General features: G+C 37.0%; 1 protein-coding gene across 3 annotated transcripts in view; it reads left to right on the top strand.

Moving 5' to 3' along the window:
- LOC127856166 (tetratricopeptide repeat protein 37-like) overlaps positions 1-19,428 on the top strand; it is a 98,165-nt gene that overhangs the window by 29,792 nt on the left and 48,945 nt on the right. For 2 of the 3 annotated variants that reach the window (XM_052392206.1, XM_052392217.1), the window contains exons 7-17: positions 529-637; positions 1,299-1,454; positions 5,300-5,401; positions 6,873-7,018; positions 7,729-7,806; positions 10,596-10,684; positions 10,987-11,101; positions 11,720-11,899; positions 13,610-13,662; positions 16,675-16,782; positions 18,280-18,396. In XM_052392206.1, coding sequence (XP_052248166.1) covers positions 529-637; positions 1,299-1,454; positions 5,300-5,401; positions 6,873-7,018; positions 7,729-7,806; positions 10,596-10,684; positions 10,987-11,101; positions 11,720-11,899; positions 13,610-13,662; positions 16,675-16,782; positions 18,280-18,396 — 1,253 coding nt within the window. Of the gene's footprint in view, positions 1-528; positions 638-1,298; positions 1,455-4,757; positions 4,796-5,299; positions 5,402-6,872; positions 7,019-7,728; positions 7,807-10,595; positions 10,685-10,986; positions 11,102-11,719; positions 11,900-13,609; positions 13,663-16,674; positions 16,783-18,279; positions 18,397-19,428 lie in introns of those variants that run through there. The other variant, XM_052392226.1, reaches the window with a different exon arrangement.

Below are 19,428 nucleotides of genomic sequence, written 5' to 3' on the forward strand. Positions count from 1 at the left end.
GGGTTACCTCACCCTTAGCCTTTGCCGATCCAACGACAAACCACAAGGCAGTGGTTTCCTACTTAACCCTGTAGGCGGGGAACCTTATATCCCTGGGAACACAGGGGCCATTTTACCCTTTGGCTGGGGGTCTGTTCATGGGCATCAGGGCATTTCCATACGCCGGTGGGCCTGGCATGCCGCATGTCTGGGGGCAGACCACCTCCGAGTCCCTGTAGTTCAGCCTGAGGCCGCGAGGTACTCAGTTGACGTGTGTCGCCACTAGGAGGCACTACATAGGACTTGTCTGTAGAGAGGCTATGTACTGGCAGTGAAGACTTACGCACTTCAGCTTCATTTTCGCACAGGGCTAGCCAGCGGTATAGGCTGAAAGCGAAGGTGACAAGCACGCAGGGCCCAACACTACACACAAGACGCATCAACAGACCATTTGACACACTTCTAGACCATTTGATACAAACAACCTTCACTTAAGTGCACTGCTGATGTGAATGGTATTCTAATATTGTATAATATTCTCTGTTGAAGACATGTCCAGAAGACCTTCCTGCAGAGACAGAACACTTCCTAAACAATTTTCCATCCTCGCCGGCAGTATTGAAGCACAAAATGTTGTCAGTTCTGGACATCTGCATTGGTAATTATTACCAAGTTTGACTGGGTCACCTTTTGGGTGGTTTCTGTGTATGTTATTTGCCTAAAGGTCTTATGCTTAAATTCATGAAAATTAATTGTAGTATTTCAAGTTGCACAACTTCACTATAGGGCATACACTATCGATGGTGTGCTTTCAATTGAAAATTTTATTCCATCATCATACCCACATTAACAAAAGAATAGCCTATTTCAATGAATTTCCGAGTATTTAAATGGGCCGTGCTCTGTGGAAAAGGGGTTTAATGAATGTGCGTAAAGTATTGTCTCAGATTAGTGTGTGCAGTGGACGACATTTTCCTTTTTTATGATTTTTTTTGTTTACAGAAAGTCACTTCTTATCAGAAATCATGTTAAGGCGGAAAGCGTCAGCCATGATTAGCCTGTGCGGATTGCACAGGCTAATGTGGGAGGACACTTTTTGCACATTTATTAAACCCACTATTCACAGAACATGGTCCAATTAGGAATAAGCATAAGGAAAACGTGTTATATTGTAACGGTAGATATAACCATTATTGGATGTGATACATTTAGTCAATATCTATAATGGACCATGAAAGTACAACACTCTTTTTTATAAGCCATACTTAAAGTTTTGGTTTATATTTGGATGTTTATGCGGTTTATTCTTCATTACACAGGTCAACTGTCTGTCTCATCTGAGGTATTGACAAACCATGTGACCAGATATGAAGCTGTCACTGCTGGCAAGGACTGTGATGTTCTTGCCACTGCACAGGCATGTTTGGCAGTGATTGCCAATGACTTCAAGAAAAGTCGGTCCCTTTTAGAAAAAGGTATTGGGACAAAGTAATTTATATTTGAAAGTGTCTTTGAAATGTTCATAACCTTAACAAATTTATGTTGTGGATGTTAATCTGAGAAACCTTTGAAGGAAACTTGTATGTTTAATATCTGTTGTTTTTAATCTGTCTGTTTCCTGAGTAGACACAGTTACTTCTGAATCAATCATGAGATGCTTAAAGGAAAAAACGGGCTTCAGGAATGTGTCTAAAGTTTTGTCCAAGATAAGCCTGTGCATTGTACATAGGCTAATCACGTTTGATTCCCCTTTTATGGAATGGTTTGTTAAAAGGAGTTTCTTCTTGATGAGAATCCATTCATGACGTTAAGTGTTGTCCTAGACTTATGATGGATAAATGTTACCCTCATGCTTAAAGCCCAATTGTCCCAAAATGCTGCTCATGGACAAATGTTACCCTCATGCTTAAAGCCCAATTGTCCCAGAATGCTGCTCATGGACAAATGTTACCCTCATGCTTAAAGCCCAATTGTCCCAGACTGCTGTACATGGACAAATGTTACCCTCATGCTTAAAGCTCAATTGTCCCAGAATGCTGTACATGGACAAATGTTACCCTCATGCTTAAAGCCCAATTGTCCCAGAATGCTGTACATGGACAAATGTTACCCTCATGCTTAAAGCCAAATTGTCCCAGAATGCTGTACATGGACAAATGTTACCCTCATGCTTAAAGCCCAATTTTCCCAGAATGCTGCTCATGGACAAACGTTACCCTCATGCTTAAAGCCCAATTGTCCCAGAATGCTGCTCATGGACAAATGTTACTCTCATGCTTAAAGCTCAATTGTCCCAGAATGCTGCTCATGGACAAACGTTACCCTCATGCTTAAAGCCCAATTGTCCCAAAATGCTGTGCATGGACAAATGTTACCCTCATGATTAAAGCCCAATTGTCCCAGAATGCTGCTCATGGACAAATGTTACCCTCATGCTTAAAGCCCAATTGTCCCAGAATGCTGTACATGGACAAATGTTACCCTCATGCTTAAAGCCCAATTGTCCCAGAATGCTGTACATGGACAAATGTTAACCTCATGCTTAAAGCCCAATTGTCCCAGAATGCTGCTCATGGACAAACGTTACCCTCATGCTTAAAGCCAAATTGTCCCAGACTGCTGTACATGGACAAATGTTACCCTCATGCTTAAAGCCCAATTGTCCCAGAATGCTGCTCATGGACAAATGTTTCCCTCATGCTTAAAGCCCAATTGTCCCAGAATGCTGTACATGGACAAATGTTACCCTCATGCTTAAAGCCCAATTGTCCCAGAATGCTGTACATGGACAAATGTTACCCTCATGCTTAAAGCCCAATTTTCCCAGAATGCTGCTCATGGACAAACGTTACCCTCATGCTTAAAGCCCAATTGTCCCAGAATGCTGCTCATGGACAAATGTTACTCTCATGCTTAAAGCTCAATTGTCCCAGAATGCTGCTCATGGACAAACGTTACCCTCATGCTTAAAGCCCAATTGTCCCAAAATGCTGTACATGGACAAATGTTACCCTCATGCTTAAAGCCCAATGTCCCAGAATGCTGCTCATGGACAAATGTTACCCTCATGCTTAAAGCCCAATTGTCCCAGAATGCTGCTCATGGACAAATGTTACCCTCATGCTTAAAGCCCAATTGTCCCAGAATGCTGTACATGGACAAATGGTACCCTCATGCTTAAAGCCCAATTGTCCCAGAATGCTGTACATGGACAAATGTAACCCTCATGCTTAAAGCCCAATTGTCCCAGAATGCTGCTCATGGACAAATGTTACCCTCATATTTAAAGCCAGATGTTACCCTCATGCTTAAAGCCCAATTGTCCCAGAATGCTGCTCATGGACAAATGTTACCCTCATGCTTAAAGCCCAATTGTCCCAGAATGCTGTACATGGACAAATGGTACCCTCATGCTTAAAGCCCAATTGTCCCAGAATGCTGTACATGGACAAATGTAACCCTCATGCTTAAAGCCCAATTGTCCCAGAATGCTGCTCATGGACAAATGTTACCCTCATATTTAAAGCCAGATTGTCATGGGATGCTGCTAATTGACAAACGTTAACGTCATGCTATAAGCCTGATTGTCTGGGAATGCTGCTCATGGACAATGTTACCCTCATGTTAAAGCCTGATTGTCTGGGAATGCTGCTCATGGACAATTTTACCCTCATGTTAAAGCCTGATTGTCCTGGAATGCTGCTCATGGACAATCTTACCCTCATGTTAAAGCCTGATTGTCCTGGAATGCTGCTTATATATAATCAGTCTTACTAGGTTGGCGCTAAGGAAAAAAAATTAGTAGCCAAATTTCAGCACTACAATAACGACCCACATTATAACCTTATTTGCTCAACTGAACGACATAATCATTATCATGAATCTAAAGGTATCAACAATTACTGTATTAAATTATCAATGAAGTCACATTTAAATAAATGATTTGTTACCTGAAATCAAATAATTTCATGTTTTTTTTTTATTTTTCATTTATATTTATTTTCATGCACTGGCATAAACAGTATACAATGTTAGAACTTTCAGATATGCCCCGGTCTTTGATTGGGTGGGTCTTGCTTTGCATGCGTAGAACTTGTCATTGCAGACGACAGCAATAATTTCGCGCTCTTTCTTATAACACGGGTTTTACATGGCATACCGGTATTAATGCATAGTAAATAGTTATTATCACGTGGCTGTAGAAAAACGGTTTAAATCAGTTCTACAAATAGACATGATAAAATATACGTGCACTGGATTAAATTTGTTACCGCATCAAATTATTAACGGGTTTCGTTTTTCACAACTTACTCGCCGTAAGTAATTTTACACTGCTCACCAATTGCAATTAACTTCTTATAATTAATGATTGTTTACAGTACGGTAAATAGGTGTGATGATGATGCCCAAAACCGCCTTTAATGTACGGCTTTATTTACCGGTTTTATATAACGTATTAATGCTACAACTGTGATTCATTGTTTATAAACCTGCGATAAACGCTAACTATGTGACCGACGTCAATCAAAAATAATAATCACTATATAACTCCGCCTCCATAAACATTCTCGTAACAGATTGGACGTTAAATATCACAGTTTGGCGACTGGAAAGTTACCCGAAAATTTCCCGTGATGCATCTGTCAGCATACATGACTGTGTTATGAGGCTTGAATATACGATACCGGCATCTGGTTATCTCTTATCAATGGACAATCTATTACCACCTGGAGCTTTTATGGCGATTACATGTGGAAATCGGTACCGAATTCTCTTTAAAAGAAGGGAATATTATATACTTATAGAGAAATATCAGGTTGTTTTGCAATCACCATTTTCATTAACATTTTAAACTTTAATCGCCAGCTGAAAGATTTAATCGCCTTTGGTGATTTTGGCAATGGTAAACGCTAACATAGGTCTTAGTATAATCAGTTAACCAAGCAAGGTGTAGTTTACTGGAATCCTCTTCTCCGTAGCCGTTCTCTAACACTTTTCAATGTGAAACATTATTACTTGTTGGAATGGCTTCTTATGATATGAAAGTGTTTATATAATTTTTTTACCAAAGTTAAACAGTTATAGCGTGCGTGCGTGTGTGTGCGTGCCTGTGTTAAAATGTGATGGATAGCACTTAAAACCATAATGTTCATTGGGGATTTTAATAAAAGCCATTTATTCTTATAAAGACAGAAAGACAAGATGTGTTCCATGCAGATTTTTCAACAAACGGGAAAAAGTCATGATTTTGTTCCCAAAATGCAAGATTTAACTTAAACTTTGGATTTAATTAAAGTATTGCCTATGCATCTATTTCCAGTGTGCAATAAGAACCCTATGCTTGTGTGTAGCCACTGTTTGCTGGCTGAGTCTCTCTATAAGCTGCATCAGTATGACACTGCCATCAAACTGTGCCAGTCAGGTAATGTATTGTTACTTTCAGCTAGACTATTCACCCAATAGTCTGAGCTATAATACGTTTCAATTTATCGACCTCTTTGCTTATGTTATTCTCTGGTTAAGGTAAATGTGCAACTTCCCTGTTTCTCTCCAAGTATTCAAAATGAAGCTTCACACATATGTTTAATTTCATTTTAATAGGTCCTTTACCAAGCTCCATGGCTGTCATAAGCAATGCCATTTTCGTAATTAAACAATCATGTTAACATTGGGTTCAACAATTTCTCTGTATCTGCAACGTATTTTCAACTTTGCACATGTCTTTAGGGTCTTTATAAGTTAATTTATAAGGTAAAGGCCCATAGATGTGACCTCCAATTTGACAAAATTGTGCCTCTTTTTATGCCCCCGGATCGAATGATCAAGGGTTTATTGTTTTTTGCCTGTCTGTCTGTCAGTCATTCATTCATTCATTGTATATGTGTGTCCCAAAACTTTAACCTTGGTCATAACTTTTGCAATATTGAAGATAGAAACTTGATATTTGGCATGCATGTGTATCTCATGGAGCTGCACATTTTGAATGGTGAAAGGTCAAGGTCAACCATCAAGGTCAAAGGTCAAATATATGGCTTAAAGCGGCGCAATAGGGGGCATTGTGTTTCTGACAAACACATCTCTTGTCTACTTAGAAAATACAGGTTGTGGTTTTCTTGCAGTCACTCTGTATCTTTTGAGACAATAGGTTAAAGGTTACATATTATGTAATTACTAGTGATTTCATTTGGAACTTAAAATTTGACATCAGGGTCATTTGTTAAGGTTTAAGTCAGAAAATCTATGCTATACTATAAAAAAGGAAGCCTAGTGAGGCATGCTGTCTTGAGGAAGCTGTTGTAGCATAAAGCAGTATATTTGTTTATCAATGTACATTTTAGCTCTCAAAGTATGTGTACATGTTGTACAATGTATCACAAAACATACAATGTAAGTAAATATATTTTAAAGTTTTGGTAATGCCACAGGGAATCATGGTAACTTTCATGCATATCTTTCCATTTGGAACTAAGGCCAACAGTTACATTGCCTATTATTCCAGGTTTCAGAATAAGAAGGTTCACAAATATTCCTTAGCTCTCAAATTTCATTGTTTTGACTATGTACTTTATCACTGAATGTCCTATGAATAACAAAACTACAGTTGCTGAATAGACTTTGGTGTCCCAAATTCAATGCTTTAGTTTAACAGATGAATACATAAAGAATTATAATTTTTCTAATTCTTTACAAATAAGAAATATGTTATTATAATATAGCCGCATTAGTGCAAAAAGGTACCATGTGCCTCCTAATTTCAATATGACATAGAACCTTTTTGAACCAAGGGGGCAAAATAAACTCCGTATAATAATCACTTCCATAAATTTAATATGCATTACATTGTATAAAGAACGTAAATAAATGTGCTTAAGAAAAATTGAATATTTTTTTAGGGTTGAGCTTGCTAGACAGAAAGGACCGAGTGCTGACATGTAAGCCTGGCCCAGTGAGGAACTTCCTTAACCTTCTGATGGTGCAAGCTCTAGTGCAAACTGGTGACCCCACAAAACTGAACAGGGCTCTTGAAATCTGCACAAAGGTCTGTGTGTTATTGTACCTTGAATAAGGTTGTGTCTATGATTTCACCAGCACCATGCGAAAATGGATCTTTTTTCCATATGTGTCAGCGTAGCTTCAAACCAGCCTGCGCACTTTTCTACTTTAATGAGACCATGAAACCTTTTTGAACTGCACAAATGCACAGATAGGTCTGTAGCTAAGATGGCAGCACATGGTGGAAGAGGTATTGTGTAATGCTGCTCATTTGTTGATGTGCTATTTTCTGCAGCAGGTGCTACTGCTCTTATTTACCGCTACATAGAATAACGAGATGAATTACATCAAAAGTTTATCATCTACAATATTATTTTATGTTCTAAAAATCAATAATTTTTGCACTAAAAACTTATTTTTATGCCCCAGGTAGGGTGGCATATAGCAGTTGAACTGTCCGTCTGTCGAAAACTTTAACATTAGCCATAACTTTTGCAATATTGAAGATAGCAACTTGATATTTGGCATGCATGTGTATCTCATGAAGCTGCACATTTGAGTGGTGAAAGGTCAAGGTCATCCTTCAAGGTCAAAAGTAAAAAAAAAACAATCCAAGGGAAGTAATAAGCTTTAAAAGAGAGATAATTTTTAAACCTGCCAAATGATTTATTGAAATTTTATTTCAAAGGGGCGCAATAGGGGGCATTGTGTTTCAAACAAACACATCTCTTGTTTTGAAATTATTTTGCACTGAAGGAACTGGATGACAACTCAGAAGTGCAGCTTTTAAAAGGAAACGTTTACTTCAGACAGCGAGACTTCAAGGCTGCAAAGGTAGAGGTGTTTAATTTCGCTAAAAACTCATGTTTTTCTGAGGCTGATTTTGAGCTCACCTGAGCACAACGTGCTCATGGTGAGCTTTTGTGATCAGCCTTTTGTCCGTCGTCCATTGTCCGTCGTGCGACGTCGACATTTGCCTTGTTCACTCTCTAGAGGCCACATTTATTGTCTAATCTTCATGAAATTTGGTCAGAAGATTGGTTTCAATGATATCTTGGATGAGCTCAAAATGGTTACGTTTGCTTGAAAAACATGGCTGCCAAGGGGCAGGGCATTTTTCCTTATATGGCTATAGCAAAATCTTGTTAACACTCTAGAGGCCACATTTATTGTCGATCCTCATGAAACTTGGTTAGAAGATTCATCCCAATGATATCTTGGACGAGTTGGAAAATGATGTTGGTTGGTTGAAAAAGATGGCCGCCAGGGGGCGGGGCATTTTTCCTTGTAAGGCTATAGTAAAACCTTGTTAACAATCTAGAGGCGACATTTATTTTCCGATCTTCATGAAACTTGCTCAGATGATTTGTCCCAATGATATCTTGGATGAGTTCAAAAATGGTAACCTTGGCTTGAAAAACATGGCTGCCAAGGGGCGGGGCATTTTTTCCTTATATGGCTATATATGGCTATAGTAAAATCTTGTTAAACTTCTAGTTTGCTCAATCTCCATGAAATTTGGTCAGAACATTTGTTTCCTGTGTAGTAAAGTTTGGTTTTATTATGTCAATATAATGTGACATTAACTGTTTTATGAAATTTTTCATAACACAGAATTTTCATAGTTAACATAACTGTTTTAGTCATTAACACTTATGATAAGCCTTTCAACTAAGAGATAACTGAAAGAAAGAAACATGTACATGGTTTTGCAGTATTTATGCAGTATTTGTCTCCCTTGTTTAATCTGGTTCAGTAATCTATTTTTTGTTCTGCTCTGGAATTTGGGAAGATATTTATCATTGATAAATGCACTGTTCTGAGGGTAAATTGACTACTCTGCCATTGATCTCTTCTGAACTCTATAAAATAAGCTGCTTTGGCTGGTTTAAACACCTCTTGATGCTTTCTTGAAAAGTTAACAGCTCTTGAAAAAGGTTGGAATTTTGAAATAATTAAACTCTAAATTATTTTTAAAACCAGCATCAAGACATTTTGGCATTAGTTTCTAAATTATTCTTATTATTTAGATTATTTTTATTTGGCATTTTTTAAATTAGAAAGACTCTATTCTGTTTCAATAACTAGTAAATTTTTCTTTTTTTTACATTTGGTTCACTGAAGTTTCCTAATCTCCATAAATATTGTTTTTATATTAAATTAAACCTATTTTGTAAACTAGATTTTTGAAGCACTTTCTAGACTAACAGTCAATTATATTTATATTAGTTTTTTGACAGATTTTGAACTTCTTTTTACATTCATTAAGGTATTTGCTGTATGTTGTTCATTTTTGTAACGATACTTAGATTCTTTAGAATTGGCTTGTACCTGTTCTTAATTTTCTGTCATTGTTCTTCATTTTCCGAGTTCTTGGAATAAAAATTAGTTATTTTTATTAAAGCTGCCTTGGTTTTCACTTATAAATTAATTCTTTGAGTGTACTTAGGCGTCCCTGACTGAACGCCTTTAGTTAATTGAATTACAACCAGTCAGTATAGTCATCCTGACCGGAAATAAGAGTTCGTCAAATAAATATTTCGGCATTACAAAAGTGCTCACAAAGTTACATAACATGTAACCGTCCTGTTCATTTGCGTAAGCGAAGGAGACCGCACTGCCACACCTAGATAGGACAGTTGAGTTTGATAATGGTTTGGATCGGTAAAAAAACATGACTGCCAGGGGGGGGTCCTTTCCTTATATTTATATAGTAATAAAGCTTGTGAACACTCTAGAAGTCACATGTTTTGCCTAATCATCATGAAATTTTGTCAAAGCACTAGTCATGTGGATGTCTCCGACGAGTTTGAAAATGGTCATGATCAGTGAAAAAACATGGCCGCCAGGGAGTGGGGCAGTTTTCTTTATATGTATATAGTGACAATATGTGAACAGTCTAGAGGACACATTTTATTCCCAATATTCATGAAATTTCAACATATCTTGGAAGAGTTAAAAAATGGTTAAGGTCTGTTAAAAAAACATGGCCACCAAGGGGCCATTTGTTGTTCATTCTTCATGATACTTGGTACAAACATTTGTTCCATTGATAGCTTGGGCTGCAAAGAACAGGTAGTTTCTTTTTATCTCAGATGAGCGACTTTGTGCCTTTCAGGCCCTCTTGTTTATGTATGCATATCTTTGCTTGGTTCATACACGTTTTAATTCATGTTTTCTAATACAGTATCTAAAAAAAGAAATGATATTTCTGAGAAAAGTCATTAAATGTCATGATTCTTTTAAATTAAAATGGAATACAATATCGCCCCATTGGTATGGTGTGTATTTAGTTTGTAGATTAAATGTCATGATTGTTTTAAATTAATATGGAATACAATATCATCCCATTGGTGCAAAAAGGTATCATGTGACATTGAAATTAGAAGGTACGTGGTACCTTTTGGAACCAAAGGGGTGATATCTGCCTTATCAATTTAATTTTGCTGTTGTTTCATTAAATGCTGATAATTGAAAGGTACCCCCCCACCCCACCACCAAAAAAATAAATAAATCATAACTTAGATGGCATTTAAATAGAGTTAGGATAAATATAGCCTTTGTGAAATACCTCTAAAATAAATCAACTACTTATTGATGATAATAAAGCCAGTTGTTCTTAGGGATGCTTGTTGGGTGATTCTGTGGAGAAGCAAGTCCTGGAGGGCTTGATAGACCTCGAGGAAAATAATCTGGAATCTGCCAAATCCAGGTCGGTGTAACATCAATATTTTAAAGAGGTCAAAACTGTTGTTCATTTTTTACTTAACTTACTTGCCCTTCAAAAATGTTTGCAGTATGTTTTGTTTGAAATATAGCTAGATCTTTTAGTACACCATACATTTCAAAGTTCTTTCCATTACCTTATACTGTGTATTCAATTCAGCTTTAAGATATTTTGGCTTTTCAGGAAATTAATTTACTAGCAAAAAATAACTGAAATTGGTAAATGCATTTAATAGTCTTTTACATGTGAAATTGTCAATACAAAATATATATTCTACAACACTCCAGATTTGAATCACTGTTGGCAGCAGAGCCTGATGTAGCCTCCCACCACCTGAACTTGGCCAAGTGCCTCTGGAAGATGGGCACAGCCAGGGAATATAGCTTTACACTACTGCTCAAGGTAGTGCACTTGGATCTGGTAGACATTGCAGTAACATATGTGTCTTGTTCTGAGAAAATTGAGCTTAATACATGTGTGAAGTGTTGTCCCAGATTAGCCTGTGCAGTCCGCACAGGCTAATCAGGGACGACACTTCCAGCTTTTATGATAGTTTTCATTAAAAGGAAGTCCCTTCTTACCAAAAATCTTGTTCAGGCGGAAAGTTTTGTCCCTGATTAGCCTGTGCGGACTGCACAGGCTAATATGGGACGACAATTTACGCACATGCATTATGCCCAGTTTTCGCAGCACGCGACTCATATACTAACCTTTAAAGGTCCACCCTTGGTGTACATATGTACATGTGCAGTGCTTTGTGCAGTTTTGCATACCTTCCTGAAGTTGTCAAATAATCCCGAGAGAATAAACTATATAATGAAAGTTTGCAACCGTTTTTTAATATAGTTGCATTTCTTTTGATTCAGTTGCATTTCTTTTGATTCTGAAATCATTCAACAAACAGTTCATGATAATATTTATTTTAACTATTTAAAGGTATAGTAACAAACAAATTGGTTCAAAGTACTTTAATGCCATTGTTCAAATGTTTATAACTGACCTTATACCAAAATCTGGCAGGCTGCCAAACTGAGCCCTGAAACCAGTGAGGCATTTCTCTACCTGGGTCATTACTATGGGCAAGAGGGTGGGGACAGAATCCGAGCCCGGAAATGTTACCAGAAGGCATTTGACCTTGACCCCAGCAGTGAGGTCGCAGGAGAGAAACTGTGTGACTTCCTGACGGAGATTGGAGAAGATGTAAGGGATTCTGCATAAGAAATTAAATTATTTTAAATCTTTATTTATGGAACTGTATAACACAAAAGTTGCATGCATTCACACACACACAAACATAAAATCCAGATTGTTTGCACATACTTTTGTTTAAAAATTCGCACAGGAGACACTTTGGAAGTTTTCTATAACACATGTATTGACATAATCTTGATTGAATGTTTTATAATGCATATTAATGAAAATTTGCTTTGTATTATTGTTATGATTGAGTTTTGAATGGTTGAAAGGCTTAATGGTAGAGGGTGTACAGATTTAATATTACCAACTATATAATATTACCAAAGATTAATACTTTCTGAACTCACTTATTTATGGTAATGAAGAGTGTGTTTTTATGCCCCCGGTAGAGTGGCATATAGCAGTTGAACTGTCCGTCAGTGTGTCAGTATGTGTGTATGTCGGTCTGTCAGTCCAAAAACTTTAATGGCCATAACTTTTTCAATATTGAAGATAGCAACTTGATATTTGGCATGCATGTGCATATCACGGAGCTGCACAATTTGAGTGGTGAACCGTGAAGGTGAAGGTCATCCTTCAAGGTCAAATGTGTAATATATGGCGTTTGTCCATTTGTCAAAAAACTTTAACATTGGCCATAACTTTTGCACGATTGAAGATAGCAACTTGATATTTGGCATGCATGTGTATCTCATGGAGCTGAACATTTTGAGTGGTGAAAGGTGAAGGTCAAGGTCATCCTTCAAGGTCAAATGTCTAATAAATGGCGTCTGTCCGTCCGTCCAAAAACTTTAACATTGGCCATAACTTTTGCACTTTTGAAGATAGCAACTTGATATTTGGCATGCATGTGTATCTCATGGAGCTGAACATTTTGAGTGGTGAAATGTCAAGGTCATCCTTCAAGGTCAAATGTCAAAAACATGGCGTCTGTCTGTCTGTCCGAAAACTTTAACATTGGCCATAACTTTTTCAATGTTGAAGATAAAAACTTGATATTTGGCATGAATGTGCATTTCACGGAGCTGGACATTTTGAGTGGTGAAGGTCAAGGTCGTCCTTCAAGGTAAAATGTCAAATATATGGTGTCTGTCCGTCCGAAAACTTTAACATTTGCCATAACTTTTTCAATATTGAAGATAACAACTTGATATTTGAAATGCATGTGTATCTCATGAAGCTGCACATTTGAGTGGTGGAAGTTCAAGGTCAAGGTCATCCTTCAAGGTCAAAGGTAAACAAACAAAAACAAAAAAAATCAAAGCGGCGTTCTCATGAAGCCGCACATTTTGAGTGGTGGAAGCTCAAGGTCAAGGTCATCCTTCAAGGTCAAAGGTAAACAAAATATATTAAAAATTTCAAAGCGGTGCAATAGGGGGCATTGTGTTTCTGACAAACACATCTCTTGTTTTGTCTGCAATATAGCTATCATTAATTGACGTTCAGCATTCCATTCTTGAAAAACAACACTACAGAAACTGGTCATTATTCCCTTAACCCTTTCAGAGCGTGGCGTCTCATCAGGATCCAAACTGTTTGCTATTCTGATAGTATTGTTTGAAAAAAAAATCGAATTATTTTACTCTGATAGTATTCTTTGAAAAAAAATCAAAGAAAATGCTAATTTTTATATATTCAGCATACAATATTTTAGCAGACGACAAATTTCCCAGCATGCATTTAGGGTTAAAAGAAAAATATTCAATATTGCAGGAGAAATGCCATCAGATTCTGCTACAGTTCACCAGTTCATGCCCACCTGGCCGGTGAGTTTGAAGCTTTCATTTTAGTAATCAGAAAATAAGACATGTAGTTGAAGTAGCAAGATAAGGTATAAATTGGTATAATAGAAGTACAAGTTGCATTGTTGGTGAATTCTGAAAATAGCCGTTTTGTCTTAACGTCCATTAAAGGCTGTAAAATAGCTGCACTGAAATATTATTAGTATATATAGTAACAGCATATGTGGCATTTCATGGTTAATATATACCATAGACAATTATCCAGTTAAATGGTCTCAACATTGACAGAAATATATGGAGGGCATTGAATGGCATTTATGGAATAATTTACATATGTGATAAATGTGCAAACTGTTAATTTGACGACATCACGTAAAAGAGAACAACTGTTAGTATGTGATTTTTTTTCCACAATTGATAATGCTATGTATTACATTTGTTAACTATGATGAATAAAACTTACATTAACGATGATAATAAAAAAGAAAAACTTGCACAACTTCAGTGTTTTATTTATGCACTGGATGGCGAACAAATTGATATTTTATATAAACATACAACTTTTTATTCATTCTAAGTAATCATTAACATCGTAGTTCTTATCATACTAAGCAATCATTAGGATCTTGACCGATTTCGGATTAACAATGTATGAGTAATCATTGGTATTGAATTCGTTTTTCAGCGGACCAACGAAATCAATGAAAATTTGTACCACACAAAATTTATAAGTTTTACAGTAAGCAGGGGCATTCATGGCTAATGTTCATTTTTAAGCGTACCTGAGCACATAATGGTAATGGGGCAGCTTTTAGGATACTTTGATGTCTGTTTTCTCAGCATATTCTAATGAAACTTCATAGGAATTATTCTGTGTTGAACCTCTTTTAAAGAGAATAGATGTCTGAGCTTAAAAAAGGTCAGGGCCTTAAACCTTCACCACTTAGATACTATTTAACCCATTACAACGTAGATATGTATTTAAGCCTTTACTACTTAGATATGTATTTTACTCATGTACGTGTTATCTCTTAGAAAGTTGTATTTTATTAAATACCTTTCTTACTAGATTCAAGTTTTTAATGCTTCCTTTCCAACTCTTAGATACTGATTAGCAGCAAACAGCATAAAACCTGAACAGACTGCGAGTTACTCGCAGGCTTTTCTGGTTTTATGCTGTTTTCACTTTGCTTCTACAGCATGGTTCTCTACTTAAATTTGTATGCCTCCAAAGGGTGGCATATAATTTTTTAACTGTCTGTCAGTCAGTCTGTCCGTACATCTGAAAACTTTAACATTCGTCATAATTTTGCAATATTGAAGATAGCAACTTGACATTTGGCATGTATGTGTATCTCATGGAGCTGCACATTTTAAGTGGTGAAAGGTTAAGGTCAAGATCATCCTTCAAGGTCAAAGGCCAAATATTTGGCGTCTGTCGGTCAGAAAACTTTAACATTGGTCAAAACTTTTGCAATATTGAAGATAGCAACTTAATATTTGACATGCATGTGTATCTCATGGAGCTGCACATTTTGAGTGGTGAAAGGTCAAGGTCATCCTTCAAGGTCAAAGGTCAAATATATGGCATGAAAGCGTTGCAGAAGGGGGCATTGTGTTTCTGACAAAGCATCTCTTGTTTAAGTCATGCCCCTGGGTTCAAAAATGACCACACCGCAGATTTATGTAGACTTATATTTCAAAATTCTAATTTCAAATGACAAAGCCCAGGTGTAAAAAATTTGGCATTTGACCTCACATGGTGGTAGTCTACAAGTTTTTTCAAATCATACTCCTAGGGTAAGAATTGATGCCATCCTGGAGCTATCTTGTTATCCCGCGCCATAGGCGGAGGGATATTGTTTTTGCATTGTCCGTCTTTCCGTCCGTCCATCCGGCACTATTGTGTCTGGAGCTATATCTTGAAAGTGCTTTGGCGGACTTCATTGAAACTTGGTATGAGTATATATATATATATATATATATATATGGATAAGAGGATGATGCATGCCAAATGGCATTGTACACCATCTGTTAATAACGGAGTTGTGGCCCTTTGTATTCATGCTGTGTGAAAAGAAGGTTTAATGCATGTGCGTTAAGTATGTCCCAGATTAACCTGTGCAGTCTGCACAGACTTATCAGGGAAGACACTTAATGACATTTTTTGTTTCTTAGCAAAAATCAAGTTTGGGTGGAAAATGTCATCCCTGATTAGCCTGTGCGGACTGCATAGGCTAATCCGGGAAGACACTTTACGCACATGCATAAAACCCGCTTTTCACATAGAAGGGATCATATGTAAATAATGAAAACTTCAAAACTCTTCTTCTCTGAATTCACAAGGCATAGAGGTTTGGTATATGAGGTATAATATTGTGATTTTCTACCCAGTTGAAAATGGTGTACACCAAATGATGCAAGTTTTCATATATGGCTACAGTGAAACACTTTGAATACTCTATTCTCGTAAGTCGCATTTTTTGTTCAATTGCCCTAATACTTGCTCAGATCAGTTGCTCTTATGATGTCTTGGCCAAAGTTGAAATGGTGCCCATGCATCTCAAAAAATGCTCAGAACAGTTCTTTTCGCTGAAGTCTCAGGTGAGCAACATAGGGACTTTGGTCATCTTGTCCAGTTTTTTAATAGAGATAAGCTTTTATTGTTACGCAAAGTCTGCGCATGAAATAGTACTAATACATGAGCATGAACATGAAGCTTCACAGCACATTGTTGTCCCCTACCGGTGAAACTGGTGGAGACTTATGGTTTGCACTCCGTCAGTCGGTCTGTCTGTCACACTTTTCTGGATCCTGCGATAATTTTAAAAGTTCTTCATATTTTTTGTATGAAACTGGAAACATGCATAGATGGCAATATGTAGATTATGCACGCCATTACATTTTGTTCCTACGTCAACAATTCTGGTTGCTATGGCAACAAATAAAAAAATTATTCTGATAATGGTGGAGGTTCACCGGTAGGGGACAGTATTGTTTTGCAATCTCTTGTTTACATTGTGCTGACCAATCCAGAGGCAAGTGGGCGTGGCTGAGGCTGGGGCTGCATCAGATGAAACATGATGATCCCTCTGTGGCCATTGTGTCCCTCCAGTCTGCATTGAGAGCAGACTCTAAAGACGTGTAAGTAGCCCAAACATTGCATTTCCATAGTCATTCACCTCCTTTCAAACAAACACTGACATAATGTAAATGTAAATGTTGTCCTTCAAAACACAATAAAGTCAATTGAAAATGTGTATGTTCTCTGTGATATCTATTACTTATTTTAAAATGTCTGATTTTACTTCACAAATGTTAGTTGGTTACTAAGTTAAATGCTGCCTACATTGAAAATTGCTGTCGCAACTATGAATTAAGTTATGTCTGCGTTTTGAAAAAAATGATGTACATACATAGTATGACAAATCTTGTAAAGATTTCTTGGAATGCAATTATGATGTTAATTGTTTGCGTTGCTAGCTGGTTTTGCATGTGAGACATTTTTATGCCCCCGTATCGTATGATTAGGGTATATTGTTTTTGATCTTGGGGGTATATTGTTTTTGGCCTGTCTGTCTGTCTGTCATTGTATGAGTGTGTCCAAAACTGTAACCTTGTCTATTGCAATATTGAAGATAGCAACTTGATATTTGGCATGCATGTGTTTCTCATGGAGCTGCACTTTTTGAGTGGTGAAAGGTCAAGGTCATCCTTCAAGATCAAAGGTCAAATATATGGCTTCAAAGGGGCACAGTAGGGGACATTGTGTTTCTGACAAACACAGCTCTTGTTTCTTAAGTTCTTGACCAATATTCATGAAAATGTATACAAATGTTCTTTTATCGGTCCACAAACAAATATGGCTTATGATTCTACTTTACTGCATAATATGGCCATTATTGCAAAACCTAGAAATATCTTTTAATACCATTTAATTTAACCCTTTGATAAGATTTGTAAATAATTTCACAGAAATGCACATTAGGTGATCCTTTTGGCTGCCATAGATAAAAATAGAAGTATTTCAGAACATCAATAACTAACAATATGGTTGATTTGTAAATAATTTCATATTAATGTTAATAAGTAGTACTTTTTCATAATTATAAAAAAATGTCCACACCATTGAACAAAATGGCCACTTGAAATAAAAAAAAGTGAGTTAAAGTTTGTTTATTTGTCATTCCTTCTGAAGTTCTTGGCAAATCTTCATGAACATTTACTCAAAGGGTCTTCTATCAAACATTTGCACGTGGTTCGGCTTCACTACACTAGATGACCACCACAGCTTAACCCTTACAGTGATTGAACCGAATTTTGAAGGCCTTTGCAAACAGTTTGGATCCAGATGAGACGCCACAGAACGTGGCGTCTCATCTGGATCCAAACTGTTTGCTATTCTGATAGTATTCTTTGAAAAAAATCAAAGAAAATGCTAATTTTAAAAATTCAGCAGACAACATTTTAGCAGATGAGAAATTACCCAGCATGCAAAGGGTTAAAAAAGAAATATGAAAAAAAATCTTTTATGTACCCTCATTTGCAGTATAAAAAACTGGCTTTCATATGGTTCCAACATTTTCCTGTCATATATGCATGTTATATATGTATAGATTGTTTCAATTTTGTCTGTTTCAGCCATGTGTGGGAGTGTTTAGGGGAGGCATACATGGCCCGTGGTAGCTACACGGCTGCGTTGAAGGCTTTCATCAGAGCAACCGAGCTTGACCAATCATCTGTCTACAGCCTGTTCCAGTATGTAATAGAGGCCACATTTATTGTCCAATCTTGATGAAATATAGTCAAAAGATTTGTCTTAATGATATCTTGGATGAGTTCGAATATGGTTACGTTTGCTTGAAAAACATAGCCGCCAAGGGGCAGGGCATTTTTCCTTTTATGGCTATATAAGGCTATAGTAAAATCTTGTTAACACTCTAGAGGCCACATTTATAGTCCGATCTTAATGAAACTCGGTCAGAAGATTCATCCCAATAATATCTTGGAAGAGTTAAAAAATGATGCCGGTTGGTTGAAAAACATGGCCACCACAGGGGCGGGGCTATTTTCCTTATATGGCTATAGTAAAACCTTGTTAACACTCTTGAGGTCACATTTATTTTCCGATCATCATGAAACTTGGTCAGAAGATTTGTACCAATGATATCTTGGATGAGTTCAAAAATGGTTGTGGTTGCTTTAAAAACATGGCCACCAGGGGCGGGGCATTTTTCCTTATATGGCTATATATGGCTATTGTAAAATCTTGTTAACACTCTAGAGGCCACATTTATTGTCCAATCTTCATGAAATTTGGTCAGAAGATTGGTCTCAATGATATCTTGGATGAGTTCGAAAATAATTATGTTTGCTTGGAAAAAAAATGGCTTCCAAGGGGCGGGGCATTTTTAGCTCATCTATTTTTTGAAAAAAAATTATGAGCTATTGTCATCACCTTGGCGTCGGCGTTGGCGTCGGCGTTCGGTTAAGTTTTGCGTTTAGGTCCACTTTTCTCAGAAAGTATCAATGCTATTGCATTCAAACTTGGTACACTTACTAACTATCATGAGGGGACTGGGCAGGCAAAGTTAGATAACTCTGGATTGCATTTTGACAGAATTATGTGCCCTTTTTATACTTAGAAAATTGAAAATTTTGGTTAAGTTTTGCGTTTTGGTCCACTTTTCTCAGAAAGTATCAATGCTATGGCATTCAAACTTGGTACACTTACTAACTATCATGAGGGGACTGGGCAGGCAAAGTTAGATAACTCTGGCGTGCATTTTG

Source organism: Dreissena polymorpha, chromosome 1 (assembly GCF_020536995.1).
Source record: "Dreissena polymorpha isolate Duluth1 chromosome 1, UMN_Dpol_1.0, whole genome shotgun sequence".
NCBI lineage: Eukaryota > Metazoa > Mollusca > Bivalvia > Myida > Dreissenidae > Dreissena > Dreissena polymorpha.